The sequence below is a fragment of the Balaenoptera borealis genome (assembly GCF_965194805.1).
Source record: "Balaenoptera borealis genome assembly, chromosome: 4".
Classification (NCBI taxonomy): Eukaryota; Metazoa; Chordata; class Mammalia; order Artiodactyla; family Balaenopteridae; genus Balaenoptera; species Balaenoptera borealis.
In genome coordinates, this window is record NC_138861.1 from 44,606,329 (window position 1) to 44,624,881 (window position 18,553).

General features: G+C 39.3%; 1 protein-coding gene across 1 annotated transcript in view; it reads right to left on the reverse strand.

Annotated features, from left to right (window-relative positions):
* Positions 1–18,553, reverse strand: part of DCHS2 (dachsous cadherin-related 2) — a gene marked incomplete at its 5' end in the record, with an annotated part of 183,220 nt that overhangs the window by 162,592 nt on the left and 2,075 nt on the right. The window contains one exon of the mRNA XM_082391612.1: positions 4,987–5,218. Within this exon, the coding sequence (XP_082247738.1) occupies positions 4,987–5,218 (232 nt within the window). The remainder of the gene's footprint in view (positions 1–4,986; positions 5,219–18,553) is intronic.

Genomic DNA, 18,553 nt, shown 5'->3' on the forward strand with positions numbered 1-18,553 from the left:
TCAGTAGTTGTGGCACATGGGCTCAGTAGTTGTGGCAAACGAGCTTAGCCACTCCTCGGCATGTGGGATCTTCCCTGACCAGGGCTCAAACCTGTGTCCCCTGCATTGGCAGGCAGATTCTTAACCACTGCACCACCAGGGAAGTCCCATGGAAAGAGCTTTGAAATGGAAATTCGAGAAGTAAAAGTGTCAGGAGTACTACTAACTCCTTGAGCAAATCAGTAAGTCTCTTACGGTTTTCAGTCTCTTAATTTACGATGGACATAAAAACATCTGCCTTGCTTATATCATACATTGATGTAAGGCTCAAATAGGCAATATATGGAAAAGATGTCAAAAAGTATTGTCTGAGATGGAACAGTATAGGGAAAGATCACAGGTCTAAGATGGGGTTCAAGTCCAATTTTGCCATTTACCAACTGTGTACCTTTAGGGAAGTCACTAAATCCCTTTCTGCCTCAATTTCTTCCTCCAATAAATGAGGGAGCTGATCTGTAATGTCTCTTCCATCTCCAAGAGTCTGTGATCTTATACTGGAAAAACTAATGAGAAAACTCTCTAACATGCTTTTGTTTCCCATGAAAGTGACATACACTGATTAGGTGCTCATGATTAATTTTAGTCTCTGTCTTGCAAATGAAAGAAAGTCATTTTTGGGGGGCATGAGCAAGCTCACATCCCTTATGAAATAAGGTGTGGTATTAATTTGTTAACTATATATCAGAATGCTCTGAATGTAGGAAAGTGACAATCATGAAGAATTATGAGAATCATTACAAGGTATGAATACTGAGTGTAAAACTAACATTAGAAAAGAATCTGCCCTTGAGATAAAAACAGACTTTGTGCTACATAACTTACAATCCCTGTTAAAATCCACACACTCTGCACAAACAAGAGATTACAACTAAACACAGAGGCAGGGCTGGTTTAACTCACTCAGTTGCCCTTTTAATTCCTTGTTTTTCCATGGTATTAAACCTGGCTTTTATGTGCACAACAACTAAACCCAGAACAGGCAATAGGCGAGGCAACGTAATGTCTGTTGTCAGATATATGAGAGTGAGCAGGAATTTTTGTCTGTCTTATACACTGATGTATCCCAAACACCGAGAACACTGCTTGGTTCATATCTGTGGAAACAATGAACTTGCTTCCATTTTCTGCCTTTCTTTTCAGAACTTTTGACTTTTCTGTGTGTCATTAACATGAGATAAGTCACAAAAATTTAACCACAGATAGCCCTAGCAAAAGAGGTAACTGGGCAATAATAAATGACCCACACAAATGCGTGAAACCTGTCACCTTAAAATAATCTGAATTAGAAGTAATGTTTGTTGCAGAGTAAAATTACTAAATAAATAAGACAACACAAAAGACAGAAATTGCTCCTTTTATTTACTAAAGAGACTACTTCAGACAATGTAGAAAAAAATCAACCTGTAGTTCAAAAAATGGGATTAAAAATACATGAAAAAGAGCTATTAATAAATAAGCTTCTTGTGTTTCCTCTTTTTAAAACTCAAAACAGTGTGGTCTGCCTCGTGCCCACATCAAAAGAACCCACTAACTGAGAATAACAGAAACGAAGGCTTAAGTCAATCTCTCTCTCCTGGTGCCGAAACCCATTATACAAAAATGTTTTTGAACCAGCAACACACTTAGAAAGCCAGAAACAGAACAGGAAGATAAACCCACAAGAGAAAACAACTAGGACATCGCCACACACCCTCCAGTTTTCTCTAAAACATTTTTCTTCCCAGATGAACACAGTAAGTCCAAGAGCTCTATTTTCAATGCACGAGTCTTGTTTGTGGCACAAACAGATCAATGGAAAATCTCATCTTCATGAACACTTAAGGCTATAACACAAAGTATGTAAGCTTATAAAATACATGTCTGATATAGGAAGCCTCAAAATGAAAGCACGAAGGAACCAATGAGAAAATGAATGAATGTCTCTAAGAGAGAATTTTAGAGTTTTCAAGAAGTGACAATGTATAAATTGGCTATCAATTCTCAATTTCTCCTCTACTATATAACTATGTACAACTATATGCATGTGTGTGTGTGTGTGTGTGTGTGCACATGTGTGTGTGTGTGTATTTACTTTGTATACCTAGAAAACAGCTGGCACAGTTACACTGGAGAGGGAATTTGGGAGAATTCTGGAGAAAGTGGGGGTAGGCCCTAGTGTCTCCGCCATGCTGCAATGGGGAAAGACGATTTTAAATGAAGGTTTGCTCTGTGTTATCAATGATACTGTCTTGCAATTTCTTAAGAGGATGTAATAAGGATTTAAATCACTTTCCAATTATTTCTAAAGGTCATTTATTCATTTATTCCACATATATTTATTGACAGAGGCAATTTCTTGAGACTATGTTTACACTGGCAGGCTCCGTAGAGACAGGCCTTTATAGTGAAAGCAAGAAAGTCCAGCCTTTTATAGGTTCAACAAAGACACAGATCCAGAAGAGGAAAACCATATTTCAATACAGCTCATTGTTCTATTCTTTGAGAACATCAACAGTTAAACTGACTTTTATGGCATGGCCTAGAGGCCTAAATATTATGTACAAAACAGGAAATGTGTCCATAGTTGTAGTCAACCAACAGATGAACAACTCAACTATTCAAATTGGAGACTACCTGTTCACTAGGCAACTTTTTCCCATAGTTAATCATGATACTATTTCATTCTCTTCTAAAGGTTAAAGTAAAGCATTACCAGCTCTTATGACTTTCTCATGAGTTGTGATTAGGTGTAACCACATTCTCAGCACTGTAAGACTGAGAATGTTTTCACCCTAAATGCAGCAACATCGAAATTGCCAACAATAATAACCCAAGGTTACTTCCATTACAAAGTTGGTCTTTGCTTTAAAAAAATACCATGATACTTCCCTAGATAATAACCTACTTAAAGTGTTCTCCCTGATTAACAATGGCATTTGTCTAATTCCCGTGCCAGGAGTGGAAGCCTGTGGCTGACTGAAGCCAGCACAACAACAGAAATATCTCCTAAAAACACAATACAGTATAGCTCATTCTTCAAGATCATCCAGGGGAAACTTGAGGATGAGTGTGTTGATGTCTTTTAAAAACAATCTGCTAAATGCTTTTAGATCCTGTGCCCTGATTATGGGCTGACCTATATATTTTTGGCAATGCTAGTGCCCTGGAGGGCCTGACCATTTAAATAGCTAAGGTCCTCAGTTTACATGAATTTTGAAAAAGCCAAGATAAGTAGACTAATTTCCTAAAGAAAGTATTTTCTTCTGATCTTTTAAATGTTAAAAGGGCCATATCAGTGGATTATTTTGAGCAAGGAAAGTTTTGCCTTATAAAGACTGCCATTGTAAACAACTAATCCCCCGGCCAGTCATACATGCCAGGCGAAGTACACTTACCAGGCAAGAAGCAATGACTCTTTACCTAATGGGGCTCATTGAGAGGGCAAACTAACTCGGTAGATCAGATTCCCCGTGTCAATTATTGTTTGTTGCTAATGAATGTGGTCGTTGCAAAGGATGTTGTACAAATCCAATGAGACAATGTACAGAAACTGCCTAGTGTAGCACCTGACATCATCATCATCACAACAGAAACACGTTCCAACCATGCGCAGAGCAGGTGTTTTAAGAAGAAATATAATATTGAGAAGATCTCTGCACTCCCATGCTCAATGAAGCACTATTCACAATTACGAGGTTGCGGAAATAACCTAAATGTCTATCAACAGATGGATGTATAAAAAAGATGTGGCATATACCTACAATGGAATATTATTCAGCCTTGAAAAAAAGAAGGACTTTCTGCAACAGAGGACAATATGGATGAACCTGGAGGACATGATGTTAAGTGAAATAAGCTGGCCACAGAAGGACAGATACTACATATTTCACTCATATGAAAGATCTAAAATAGGCAAGTTCATAAGATCCAAGAGTTGAAAGCTGGTTACCAGGGGCCAGCGAGGAGGGAGAAATGGCAAGTTGTTAATCAATGAGCATAAAGTTTCAGTTAAGCAAGATGAATAATAAACCCTAGATCTGCTGTACAACATTGTACCTCTTGTCACCAATAATGTACTGTACACTGAAATATGTGTCAAAGGGTAGATCTCAGGTTAAATGTTCTTACTACAATAAATAAAATAAAATATTTTGTAAAATAAAAAAGCAAAAGAAAAAAAATTTTTTTCTTTTTCTTTGCAGCCTCATTTTTGGACAAAATATCTGTAATATCTCCATAGGATTATAATGTAATATCATACACTTGAAATTTTATAACCAAATGTTGGTTATAAAATACCAAATATTGTAACCAAATATTGTAACCAAATATTTCAAACTTTTTTTTTGTTAACAACAAACTAATAGGAAGAGGAAGTAACCTCTTAAATATTGATTATTTCTGAAAGATTGTTTGCCCATTGGACTTTTTTAGCAGATACAAAATTACCACATTAGAGAACTAAAAGGAGCTTTAGGTATCATTTCAAAAACAAGGAAACTAAGACCCGAAGAGATTAAGGGAATGCCAGACCTAGTACCAGAAAGGGATTTCTTTGGACGTCCGTACAATGCTCTTTACACTAGTGGGGTGTATTTGTATGTTGAAATGATGCAAGTCATCCTTAGATGATCATACAAATGGGGAGGACATATTTGCAAAATAAATACCACTAGCCAGCATCTTTCATAATTTATTGCCTTTAATCCTCACAAAAACTTTGCAACATAGGGATTATTAGCACTACTTCTAAGGTAAGGAGACTGAGACCAATGAAGGTCATAAGACCAAGAGGAGGCAAAGCTGGGAATCAGATCCAGTCCTAACCTACAAAGCCCGGCTCTTTTCAGCATGGCTTACTGCCTTATGGAAGGTGAAGTGAGTCTTGCAACACCCCTGCCAAGGAAAAACCACTTCAGCTAATTTTCTGGCTCTTATGCAGAAGCTGTTGATTCCAAGCTCACATACCTGTGGTGGAGTCGATGGTGAAAAAGAATGACAGGTCTCCGAGGACAAGCTCATAAGTCACTGTTCCATACATCCCAGAATCTCTATCTGAGGCAAGAACATTGATGATCTCAGTGCCTGGCTGGGTCTGGCCGCTAATGCTCGTCACATAGATTGACGGGTTAAACACGGGTTCATTATCATTCACATCCTCCAGTTCCACACGAACAAAAGCTTGGGCGCTGAGTCCACCCTGTTGGATGGATGAGAAGTGGTTACAAATGGGTCTCACCTGAACACTGGGATGCAGAATAACTGAGAAGGATCCTAGAATAGACTTTTGAAACAACAAATATATATATATATATATTCATTTTAAATATATATTCATTTTACTTTTAACCTTGAGCTATGAGTTCATGGTATCTATACTCCAATGCTGATTCTTAAATAGGAATGAGATTACCACTTAAAGCTCCTAAGAGGCAATAATTTCAGAGTAGAGGCCAAAGATATTCAAGGAAAGTTTCCCGGATGTTCAAAGAGTAAAAAAAAATCACTTTCACCCCCCAGATAATCTTTAACTGCTAAGGAGAAAGGGTAAGGGAGTATTGGAGGGGGGTGCAAGAAAAGACTGACCCATATGAGGGAGCTAGACTTCAGTTATTTGGAGGAAAAGCATAACAGAGGAAAGAGCAAGTGCAAAGGCCCTGAGACAGGAGTGCAGTACATCCCAGGCCTGTTCAGGGAACAGCAAGGAAACCAGTAGGGTGATATCAAAGGGGCAGGGGCAGTTCACAGAGGGCTCTTTGGGCCTCTGAGAGGACCAGGCTCTGACCCATCTGAGGGCTTTGAGCAGAGGAGTAGCTTGATTTGCCCCTGAATGGCAGCAAGGTTGGAAGGAGGGAGACCAGCTAGGAAGCCAGAAGAATCATCAAGTCCAGAGCAGAAGGTAGCAGTGAAGGTACTTTTCCTACAGACTTGGGGCCAGATTTGTTTTGGGATTCTTAATTTTCCATGAATTAGATAAGAAATATAGTGTATAAAACAGTGAGAAGTGGATCCCATTCTGGCTTTTTGTGTGTGTTTCCTCCATCTAAAAATAAGGAGCAGGAGAGAGAGCACAATAGAAGATAATCCTCTGCAATTTTTATTTTTCTAAAGTAAAGCATATGTTCCTACTTAAAGCACGATTTTCTATTTCTATCTGGTACACTTTGATACTTTCATCTTGGACAAAAATCCTTGGTAAGTCACAACAGCCTGAGTTTTCTCACTCACTTATCCTCCCTCCCTCTCTCTCCCTCTGTCTCCCCACACTCCCCCCCCCCCACCAACTGTGGCAGGACACACTGAGCAAAGAAGAAAACCAAAGGCAGTGAAGAAGAAGGTTTGGCACAGGACAAAGGGAGCACGCTGCTGTGGGCTCTGGAGGGAATGTGAGCTGAGGGTGATGAAGGGCAAGAGAGAGAGCATCATTTCGTATTGTTTGGGATGAAGTTAACCATGAATCCAGAAATGCCTCGCATGCACTGAGGGCCCATGTACCCCAGACACTGGGGACTAAAACAGAATTGAGAAAGACTAAAAAATAGTGTGATTTTCCATGTTCTAAGCTGAATAAAGTGCCAGGCCTATGCAAGTTTTAAATTAACAGAGTAAAAATAAAAACAGTGGCAGTTCCATCCAGTCTGTTTCCTTAAAATGCAGACTGGTGCTGTGTCTTCAGCAAAGCTAAGTAACCTGTGGGTCCACAGGTAGAGTGGAGCAAGGGGGCTGCAAGCTGACTCCTAGCAGACGGGAAAGGCTGTGCCTGCTGATTCTCCAAACCGGATTCCCTCTCAGTTTTGCTTTCCTTTTATCCTTACTTTCCTCTTTCTTTTAAATTTCTCCTCAAGTTCAAGAAGTCATTTAGGTTTGGGGTGGGGGGACTGAGAAAGCAAGTAAGAGAAGAAATGAGAGAATGGGGAACATGTGAAGAAATGAAGATCACTCCACCTTAAGACCTGTAAGAACAAAGATGTTCATTCCTGGGCTATCCATGAAGACCCTCAATCAGGCCATGTCACCAAGAACAAGCAAAATGTTAAATGGACAAAGTGAAGAGCTTGTCACAGATTAGTGAATCTTTTTGCCGGAACAGTATTATACATAGATTCAGTCTTCCTTTTTTATGAATCCAATTTTTATCTGTTAGATGTATCAATGAGGGCACTTTCCTCTTATAATAACCATTTGTGAATGAATGTTAAGTGCGCTTCACGTGTATTTTCACCTTCGATTGTTATAATCTCCCTTTCTAAAGATTTTTATGGTTTCCCCCATTTTTACAACTAGAAAACCAAAGCACAGAGAGCCTATGTGACTTGTCCAAAGTAAGTGAGACTATAAATAGCAGATCTGCAACTGGAACAGAGATTAATCTGTCCCCAAAGCCCCTGTGACTTCTTTTAAATTAGACCTTTAAAGTATTGCTATGGTATAAATTCTACCTTTCACGAAGGAGTTGTTTAAAGACTATGCTACGGGCAATGCCAACCATGGATTCCATCTCAGAGTTAAGTCCTGCTTATAAAGGACTTAACATTTATGAGACAAACACTATACAATGGAGTTTGTGGCACAGTGGGACAATCTGGAGCCAGGAGATCTGGATCTGACATCTGGTCCTGCCGGCCTCTGGGACCACAGCCTCAAGAACGTCAGGGAGCCCGAGGCTGAGCTGCGTATTCTGTAAAGCAGGCCACCTGTTCACCTTGCAGGCCTGTTGTTGGAAGCAGTGATATAATATGTATGAAAGCATTTATTATGGCTAATCACCATCAATTATAAGATTTTACAGGCTCCTTATCCTAAATACTTGGGACCAGATAGATTTGCCTTGGAATCCTGACTTTTTTAAGTTTTATAAAAGAAATATAGTGTCTATACCTAATGAGGTCTGGAGTGGCAGCCCATAATCAAGCACTTAATATTCTGCAGCAAAATGGATGAAGAGACACATTTAGAGGGATTAAAACAACAACAACAACAACAACAAAAACATGAATAGTCTCATGTCGGTTCAAGTCAGATTTCTCACCAAATAAGTTTTCAAAACTCTCCATCTTGAGAGCTTTCAGAACTACACATAAAAGATTGTGGATCTTTATTACTCAGATGCAGATGTGCTGTGAGCACTGAATGGAGGGAAGCCTTAGGGCTGAAGGGATCCTTGAGATGGGTCCTCACAAACAAATAAGCTTTTAGAGCTCCAGCGGGTGTGCAGGTCTGAGTCTGGAGGAGCCCTTTTTAATCGGGAGATGTGGACCCTGAAGCATGGCTGCCGTCTGGGGACTGAGGAGGACCCGGTATGGTCCCTCCCAGTGAGGTTCTAAGGCAATCTTTATTTTAGTGATTCCAAATCAGAAGAGTGGGAGAAAATTGGAAATGTGGTTTGGAGAGTCATAGCCAGATATTTGAGGAAACTAGAAGAATTCGGGATCCAGTCCTGTTTATAGGTAGATAACAAAACTAAAAACTAAAAACTAGAATCTGAGTGCTTCAGCTACAGCCAATCCAATCATTTCCTTGCTTTGCTCTGCATCTTCTTTATAAAAATCCTTCCCCTGCTCCTGTCCATGGAGCATTCCTAACTACTTCTGGTTGAATGCGGCCTCATTTGAATCAATTTTTGCTCAAATACATTCTTAAAACTTGAAAAAAATAAGATTTAAGAAACAGATATTTCAGGTAAAAATAACATCCTAGAAAATATAAAGATATTTTTTTAAAAGTCTCTGTCATGTTGTAGGAGGGGTAAGCACATTGGCATAGCTTGGAGGGAGAAGTAGAGGGTGGGAAAAATCTAAAGAAAAGCCTTGATGGTCAGATTCATGGAGCTTGATCTAAATGCTAAGGAGGATAGACTTTATTCTGCACACCTGTAGACTCTCTCAGTAAAAAGTGTGGCGTGTACACCCTGAATACCTATATATTTACTAATAAATTATATATTCATTTACTATGCTAAATATTACATATATTAAAAAGTTTTAAAAGGATGAAATTCTAAGTTGTAATGTTTTCCTCCTAAACCCCCACTTGGGACACTATTGCTTTCATGAGTGAAGGGACATGATCAAATCTAAGTTTTAGAAAAAGATACCTGAGGTAGCAAAAAAAGGTGCATCATAAAAATAAACAAATAAAGAGGTTCCTTAGTCAAAAAGGAAACGGTGGATTAACCAAGTCAAATGGGTTCTCGGCTTCAGGACTTGTCACAGAACCTTCCCAAGGCACATTTCTATCGGGTGGGGTGAGTTCTGAGCTGTTCTCCACTCTTATTTACCACAGAACCCTCAGTGGAAGGAGCATCTCAGGAGGCAAGTATCCCACAGAGCACAGTGTGGTGAAAGCTAATCTAAGCTCACTTTCTCCATTCCATCAAGTGTTCACCTCCCAATCCTCTGAAACTGAACTTCTGTCCAGCTCCTCAAGACTGTCCTGATCATGCAACCTCTGAGAGACCCTGACCAGAACCACCCAGTAAGCTGCTTCCAGGTTCCTGGCCCTTAAAACTGCATGAGATATTAAATGCATATTATTTTAAGCTGCTAAATGTGGAAATAATTTGTTACACAGCAATAGGTAACTAATACACCTCATAAATTCTGTTTATGAATATTTCTTAACTTTGTCTTATCCTTTCTCTTTCCATCAACAAGTTGTGGTTCACTTTGATATATTTAAATCATTTAGGTTTTAAAATTATGGTTAGAGACTCTTAACCAATCTACCTGAATCCCAATCCTCTCAAGAAGTGCTGTGAAAGTTAGGAGTATTTGGGGAAATCACCAGACTTGAAAGCATATGATACTGAAGGCAGGAGGGTTGTCTAGGACCAACAATGGATATGGAAAACTACCTGCTGTTTTGTCTATTTTGGCCATTGTCTACTCCCCATGCTCTCTGTTTTCGCCTCTGGGACTCCTGAATAGAATATTAATATCTATCCTTCATGTCTCTTAGCTTTTTCTGGGCTGTGCTTTCCTTTGCCAATGCATTCAAGTCTATAGTTCATAATTCACTGAGCAAAGGTGAAGGGAACTGAGGGTCCAGTTTGTTAAGGAAAAAAAAATCAGTGAACCGTGGTGTCACCAAAGCCAAGAGAAACAGTGTCCAAAGAACAATTCCAAGTTCCTTGAGAAACCGAATAAAATGAAAATAAAGAAAGAACCCCAGGATGTGTCACAATGTAAATCATGTTCCTAAAAGCAGTTTTACTAGAGAGATGGGATGGGAAGAATGGATCAAAGAAAGACTGAAAACTGAGGAAACAGAGACAACTATTTTAAGTAGATTTGCTGTGAAAGATAGAAGAGGAAGAAAACGGTTTTCTCAAAAGGTACCTGAAATCAAAAGGAGGCTTTTTTTCAAAAGATGGACACTACTATTATTTTCTTTTAACATCTTTATTGGAGTATAATTGCTTTACAATGGTGTGTTAGTTTCTGCTGTATAACAAAGTGAATCAGCTATACATATACATATATCCCCATATCTCCTCCCTCTTGCATCTCCCTCCCACCCTCCCTATCCCACCACTCTAGGTGGACATAAAACACCGAGCTGATCTCCCTGTGCTATGCAGCTGCTTCCCACTAGCTATCTATTTTACATTTGGTAGTGTACATATGTCCATGCCACTCTCTCACTTCATCCCAGCTTACCCTTCCCCCTCCCCAGGACACTAGTATTATGCCCTGTAGGCTTATGGGAGATATTCAATCTAATTTGACAAAATCATTACAGAAGTGAGATCCTTAAGAAGGCTGGAATGGGGGGAGCCTGAACAGCAGAGGGATTTGCTTTCAATGCAAACAGGGACATCTCTACTAACAGGAAAGAGGGCAAATGATGTGAGCCAATAGCTGGCAGGAAGATAAGGACTTCTCTCTCAAGCAGGTATGTTATTTTTCTCCAGGCACATTCAGCTGCTTAGGTAAGTACAGAAAAGGCAGAGTCGGGTTTAGATAGGGCTGGGGTTTTATCTGGAAAGTTCTGTGGAGCAATGGAACTAAAGGGAGTTTGCAGCTGAATGACTTTAAAGACGGGTCAACAAACTAGTGGTCTTAACAGGAGATCACTCTATGGGAGTGGAGGTGCTATGTAAGTGGAGAGAAAGATGAGAATGCTTATCAGAATACAGCATGCTGGAAGTTAAGATTTCAGAGGTTGGAAACCAGAAAGACAAGGAATTGAGAGGCTCAGGGTGTTGGGTGGTCCGAAAAATGGACAGTGAAGTTTCCAGGAGGGAACAGTAATGGAGAGGAAGACTGAGTAAGATGTAAAGGTCCTTGGTGACAACAAGGTTTAGAATATGACAGCAGCAAAAAAGAGTGTCCATGGTGTGGTCAGACAATATGAACTTCAAAAGGAATTGGTTCTGGAGAAAGGAGTAAAAATGATTTGGATGCTGCAGTGGGCAACAGGAGGGCACCCACCTCAGCACCTCGCTCCCGGCTTGTGATTAGCAGAATATGGACTGCTGCGTGAGAGAGCAAAGAGGAATCGGTATCCTCAGGGGAAGCCTGTTTTGATCAGGGCAAGAAGATGAAGAAGCAGTCAGACACCAGTCTGAGTGTGCAAGAGACTTTGCTAAATGATGGACCAGGAGTTCCAGAGGGCGTGGTAGAAGAGTATGGGAGGGTGGGTAGGAGATTGGTCCAAATTAAAGGATGAACAGAGCAGGACGGGGATGAGAATACAGATGATGGATGGCTGGGAGGCTTAAACTTCTAGAGGTAAGAATGAGACAAAATGGCATTTAAGACATCTGGGAATTAATCCTGGTAGTGTATTAAAGAATGGCAGACAAGCATTTCGAGATATGGTTAAGACAATTTAGCTAGAAAATGTGGACAACTGGGCAATGGTTTATTCCTGAAACTGGGGTAGCAGGGTTGTGATCAATGAAATATAAGAATAAGCACTTGAATTCTTTTTGGAAAATGAGATAACATAATCTATTAAAATTAAAATGAGCGTGCCCTATGTTTCAGTTATGTAGAGTAAATAAGTTCTGGAGACCTAATGTACAGCATGATGATTATAGTTAATAATACTGTACTGTATACTTGAATTTTGCTTAGAGTAGATCTTAAGTGTTCTCACCACTCACTATGTTTGATGATGGATATGTTAATTATCTTAATTGTGGTAATCATTTCACTATATGTACATATAATCAAAACAACATGCTGTACACTTTAAATATATACAATTTTAACTTATTAATTACACCTCAATAAAGCTGGGGGGGAAAGGAAAAAATTAGTCTGCCCTTTTACTTAGCAAGCTTGCTTCCAGAGATTTATTTGCATTATACACAAACTCTGCAGCATAACTTCAATAGCCAACATTTATCATGAATATATATAATGATGTCAATCTACTTTCTATATTGCTAGTCTGAAACAACCCTCCCCTAAGCCTAGAGTGGTGAGATAAGAGTTGAAATAGCTTTATCTCAGACACATAATTCAGCTACAGAGTTCAGGATGTCACAAAAAATAGAGATAGAATGTTAATAAACACACACACCAAAAAAGAAACATTCATTTACAGAAAATGAATAGTAAAAGGAAATAGGAGTTAGATATAAGCATGGAATAATTCAATTATTGTGAAAAATCACTTGACTTGCAGTGTAATCCAATTATTTATTTTCATCAGGTAATTTTATAGCATCCTCACTTATATGTATGAGGTAAATAGCAGCAATTGCAGTAGCAAAAATAGACTATTTCAGAAGTAATTCAGATAGAATAGAAGTGATTGAGTTTTAAAAATATTGACAGTCATCACAAGGATAAATAGAGAAGAAGTCCAGAACATCTAGGTATTTTAATAAGAATTCTTCTATTGATAGATAAATATCTCTTAGCAACCAGCAGCAAATGGGTTCTCAGCAATTTTCTTCCAAAGAGTTCTCAGGACATATATTAGAAACAGAAAGGATCAGAGGAAAAACCATAGATTGTCAAGGTAATTCTGTACAGTTAAAGGCCTTTGTCAAGGTGCAGTTCATTGTTTTAATTCAATTCATTATGGCCTAGAATTCAACATCTTGGACCTAAAATATCTTGCCTGAGTTCATTAATTTTTCAGATTGGAGCTAGATTGCTTCTAGGGGACAGCCTACCAAGTCGTTATCAACCTTCATATCTTCATCTTTACCAAACCTTTTTGATTAGGAACATGCGTTGTGAGTAGACATTGCATAGAGTAATGATGACAGATGAAGACTTCACCCTGTAGAAATGCACAGTTCATCACAGAAGGAATTTACAAAGATTACGCTGATAGCAAAATAAACCCTGCACACTGGATCACACACACACACACACACACACACACACACACAAGTTGCTTGCTCTCATACATTCTGACGCAAACACTAGGGACACTGGAGGCAGTTTCAGGTCCGAACAAGGTGAAGATTAGGAAGCTGTTAAAACCCTATGGTTTGGGGCTGTTCTAAAATTTATCTTTAAAAATACATCACCAGGTCTGCCCCCAAGAGGACCTGCCTCCAGGCTGGCTGAGTGTGCAGCTCCCTTCTGGGGCCCCCGCCACCAGGAACCCTCATGATGGGCAAGAAGGAGAAGACAGTGGCCAGTATGGAGAAGAAGTTGTCCAAGTGCTGGGGAAGGAGGAGACCCTGAGGTTCTGATAGCCCATTTCTAAATGCTAGATGCTAAAAAGACTCAGACAATAGAAACACTGTGATTCCCCCACTCACCAATGTTGAATGTGTCATTCTCTGCTCATTCTGAGAAAGATGAATTGATCCTATCACTACACAAATCTTTGGGTCCTGCATTTGGCACCCAAGACCTGGGAGCCAGTCAAATCATCAAGAGGTCCTTTAGGTTAAAGCAGGTATCAGACGGTAGCCTGGAAGACACAGCTAATTCTTCTTGGTGGTTTCCACAACAGTACAAGGGATTACATCCAGGACAATGACAAGTATGCCTTTAACCTGGGCACATTCACATGGAGTAAGCTGTCACCATGAGGGACGGGCCCACACCCAGGCTGGGCTGCCAAAGATCCATCACTCCCCAGGGGACCATATTCATTTGTGGAGGCTACTGGAAAAGTTCAACAAAGGCGGACAAACACACCCTGCATTCAAATAAACTCCAACTAAAGCCTGAGGAAGGAAGAAAAGGAAAATGGGTGTGGACTCAGAGTACCCATTGGGGAATAGAGCTCACTCCAAGAGCTGGCGTTTAGGCAGGTGTGGTTCTGGATCATCAGACACTGCTCCTTGGGGGTGTCTGTGATGAGGAATGGGAAGAGAGCCTGAAGGGCAATGATTTTGATTAACTGTACTTCTATGACAGCTGAGTCAGAGAAGAGAAAACGTAAGTGAGACCAAAAAAAAAGTGAAACCCAAAGGTGATAACAAGCAGGGATGTGGGAAAACCGGCAACCAGGAGCCCCTGGAGGGGGTTAAAGTGGCAGATGCTGAAGATGGGACCATGATCACCATTGAACAAGAGCCCTCCACCACAGGCGACAGGAAGGAGGAAGAGGGTTCAGACAAAGCCAGTGGCCTCTGATGGAGCCAAGTCCTCATTCCAAAATCATACTGGTCCAAAAGCACAGGCTGCTCTACGTTTATGGGGCTTGTTTGAAGCAGGTGACTTCCAGTTCATCCCCAATGACTTGTACTGCCTTGATTTCTACAAGATGGAAGAATGGAAGACTTTGGTGAGATGGATCCAAAAACAAAGAGCATCTGCAGGAGGTAAACTTGGAGAATGATGGAGATGAGATAAAAGACTCAGAAGGAAGAGATAAAGATGAGGAAGGTGATGACCAAAGAGGAAAGTGGGGAGGAGGGTGAAGAGGAGGAGCACATTGGTGGCGCCTGACTAACAGTATGTGGACTCTGCCCAGGACTGAGCAGTACTGACTGAAGTTTTCTTGGGACGCCGGGGCCTGACACAAAGGAGAAGAAAGTGCTGAGAGTAGCCCATACCATGACCCAAACTTTCTTTGATGATTTAAGATGCTACTCTGGGCCAGAAATTAAACTGAGTAGTGAATTCCCTGCATACGACTGAGTGTTATTTCCAAGAAATTGGAGTGAAACAAGGTGGCTGCAAAGATTTTCTTTTGTATAGTCTGATGCGTACCAGGGTTCAGGTCAGCCCTTTGCCATCCTCTCTGGAAAGACTCTGCACCAGGGCAGTGCATTGGCTGCATCTCCCTTTTCTGTATCCTGATGCTTTGACATACAGGGCCTTGCTTGTCCTGGAGGGACTGGCAGGGGGTCAGGTAAGAATGCTTTTCCAATGTAAACCAACACTCCCAACCACTTCCTTTATTGGCTCTCACACTCTGGGCCACTATTCACCTGCCCTAATCACCCCACAGCCAGGTACCAGATAACTAGAGACAGCTTTTATGCCCCAGGCCACTGAAACTATTCTATCTAGCCAGTCTTAAGCCTGCTTATTCTGCCTCTCCCATTCCTTCCCTTGGAAACCACAATAAAGGCCCCTACCCAAAGTTTTCCTCTCCCCCTCTGCCTCCTGACTGACCCAGTGCTTCCCGTTGAGCACACACCATGTACACTCCCTCCCAGAATGTGGCATGCTCTTCTTCTTGGGATCTGTGAGTATAACAAACTGTTTTTTCAATGGCAGTTGTCTCCTTACTCATACCTGAATAATAATAAAATCTATATTAAAACCAGGAAGGGTGCAGACCAGTTCCCATCTCTAACAGAGCTGGGCTTAGGATATCACCTCAACAGGAGGATGAGACCTTGAATATGAAGTACCCACAGGAAGGATGTTTCTATTCTAACAAAACTCGAATATGTTGTACTTTGTTGGAGAATTTTCTATCTACAAAACAAGAAGTTTTTACAGAAGAATATTCTAAACATACAAACACTGTACAGAATATTCACGCACATCATCGTCTATAACAAAATACCATAGCGGGATGGCTTATAAACAACAGAAATTTGTTTCTCACAGTTCTGGAGGCTAGAAGTATGTGATCAGGGTGCCAGTATGGCTGGGTTCTGGTGAAGGTCACAACTTCTTGATGTGTCCTCAGATAGCAGAAGAGGTTAAGGAGCTCTCTGAGACTTCTTTCATGAGGGCACTCATTCCATTCCTGAGGGCTCCACCTTCATGACCTAATCATCTTCCTAAGGCCTCACCTCCTAATTTTATCACCTTGGGCTTTAGGATTTCAACATATGAATCTGAGGGGAACACAAACATTCAGACCATAGCAATCATGAACCTGAAGATTGTCTCTTCTTTGATTTCTAAAAAGTAGCAAAAGCTGCTACACTGTCTGTAAACACTTTCTCAGTTATCCTGAAAATAAAATACCTTTTAACTGGAGAAAAAAAACATCTCCTTTGTTCAATCTGGGAAAGCTTTATGGAGGGATGGTGTGGTTAAAGATAAATTTGAATTTGCAATAGAGACTGGAGAGCTGAGAGGGAAAGAAGGTATTCTTCATAGAGTAAGTGTGTAGAGTAGGTTCAATATGGAAACAGAAAGAAATAAGGAGGTTTAAATTAAATATCTAGGTTGATTTTTCATTCCACTGCCAATGCTCCTAATTAATGCACTACTTTTTGGCAGTAAAAAATTTCTGGCATAAAGTGATCTTATTTCTATTAAGATAATTTCTACATATACTTTTATAAAATCATCCAAAGAAACCGACTAATTAGAAACAGATGTTCAACTACTGCAGTATTGGATTTAAACTGGTTATGGACTCCTTTTACAATTGTCTCAAAGTCTATTAAGAATATATTTCTGAAGGCTTGGGTAAATGTTTGTGTATGCATATATTGAGTTTTAAATAATCACATAGACTTAAATTAACCTAAACTCCTCTGTTTACTCTTGCTTTTGTTTCCTACTTCTTTTCTTACATTGAAGCAAAAATTTCTGAAACCACATAGAGAGGGGTTGTTAAATCTAACCAAATACATCATGGTAATTTTATTGAGTTAAATGACTTTATTTTCATGTTAGTTTCTACATGATTACTTGTAATAAATATATTTAGACTCATCTTTTCCCATCAATTCATGTCTTAAGTAGGTAGCTTCTCCCACTAATTTCAAGAGAGAAAGATTAGACCAGAAAGGCGTTAGCAGTACCAATCTACACAAGTAAGTAGTAGGCAGATAAAAAAAGAAATAAGGAAAGTCTCCAAAATAGACTAAGTGAAAAAAATGTGTAGAACAGTGCATAGAGAAGACTGCCATTGCTGTAATGTAATAAAAGTTGAATAAGCTGTTTCTAAAATGTACTTGGAAATGTAAATGGTTAAGAACAACAAAGGCAATCTTGAAAATGAAGGACAAAGCTAAACAAATACATGATATCATGACCTATTATAAAGCTAAAGTAATTAAGAGAATATGCAATTAGTACAAAGGTAGACAAAGAGGTCAGAAATAGGGTGTCCAAAAATAGACACACACATATACAGTCATGTGATTCATGACAAAGGTGACACTACATCACAGTGAGGGAAGAGTGATCATTTCAGTAAATGGTGCTGAGTCAACTGAATATCCATTTTGTGAAAAAATAAATGTTCCTCCCACTAGATTGAAATAATAAGTGTGAAAAGTAAAGCAATAAAATTTTTGGAGGAAAAAACAAGAGAATACCTTCATGTCCCCAAGTTAAACAAATACTTCTTAAAAAGACAGAAAAAGTATTAGCTGTAAAGGGAAACAAATGGATAAACTGAGTTTAATCAGAATTAAGAACTTCTGTTCCTCAAAAGACTCCACTAAGGGAGTGAAAAGGCAAGCCACAGAACTGGACAAGATAGATGCATAAATATATCCAACAAAGGGCTTCCATTCCAAAAGTGTAAAGAATTCATACAAATCAATAACAAAGAGAAGCCAATAGTACAATAGAAAATGGGTAAAGAATTAGACACTTCACAAAACAAGTTATACAAATAGCCAATAAATATATGAAAAAGTTCTCAATTCATCAGTCATCGAAGAAACGCAAAGTAAAACTCTAATGTGATACGCTACTTCGCAGGTACAGAACTGCTATAAGTAAAAAGACATTAAATACCAAATGTTGGGGAGGATGTACAACAACTGAAATTGGTGGGAGTATAAACTGGTACAACCATTTTGAAAAGTTGTTTGATTTTCTTATGACACAGCAATTCCATTCCTAAATATATACCCAATATAAATGCCTATATTTTTTCAATAAATTACATGTATGACATAGTTAATAGAAATGCTATGTGTCATAGCCTAAAATGGATTCCATCAATTACAAAACAGATTAAAAATTATTGTAAATTCACATAAAAGAATAATATAAACCAATGAGAATGAATGAACTATTGCTACACGCAACAGCAAGAATGATGCTCACAAATAATGTCCTGTAAAAGAAACAAAAAAAAACACATACTGTATGAATTCATTCACTGAAAGCTTAAAAATAGGCAAATAATGTTTGGTATTAGAAGTCAATAATGATTATCCTTAAAGGGTGGGAGTGAT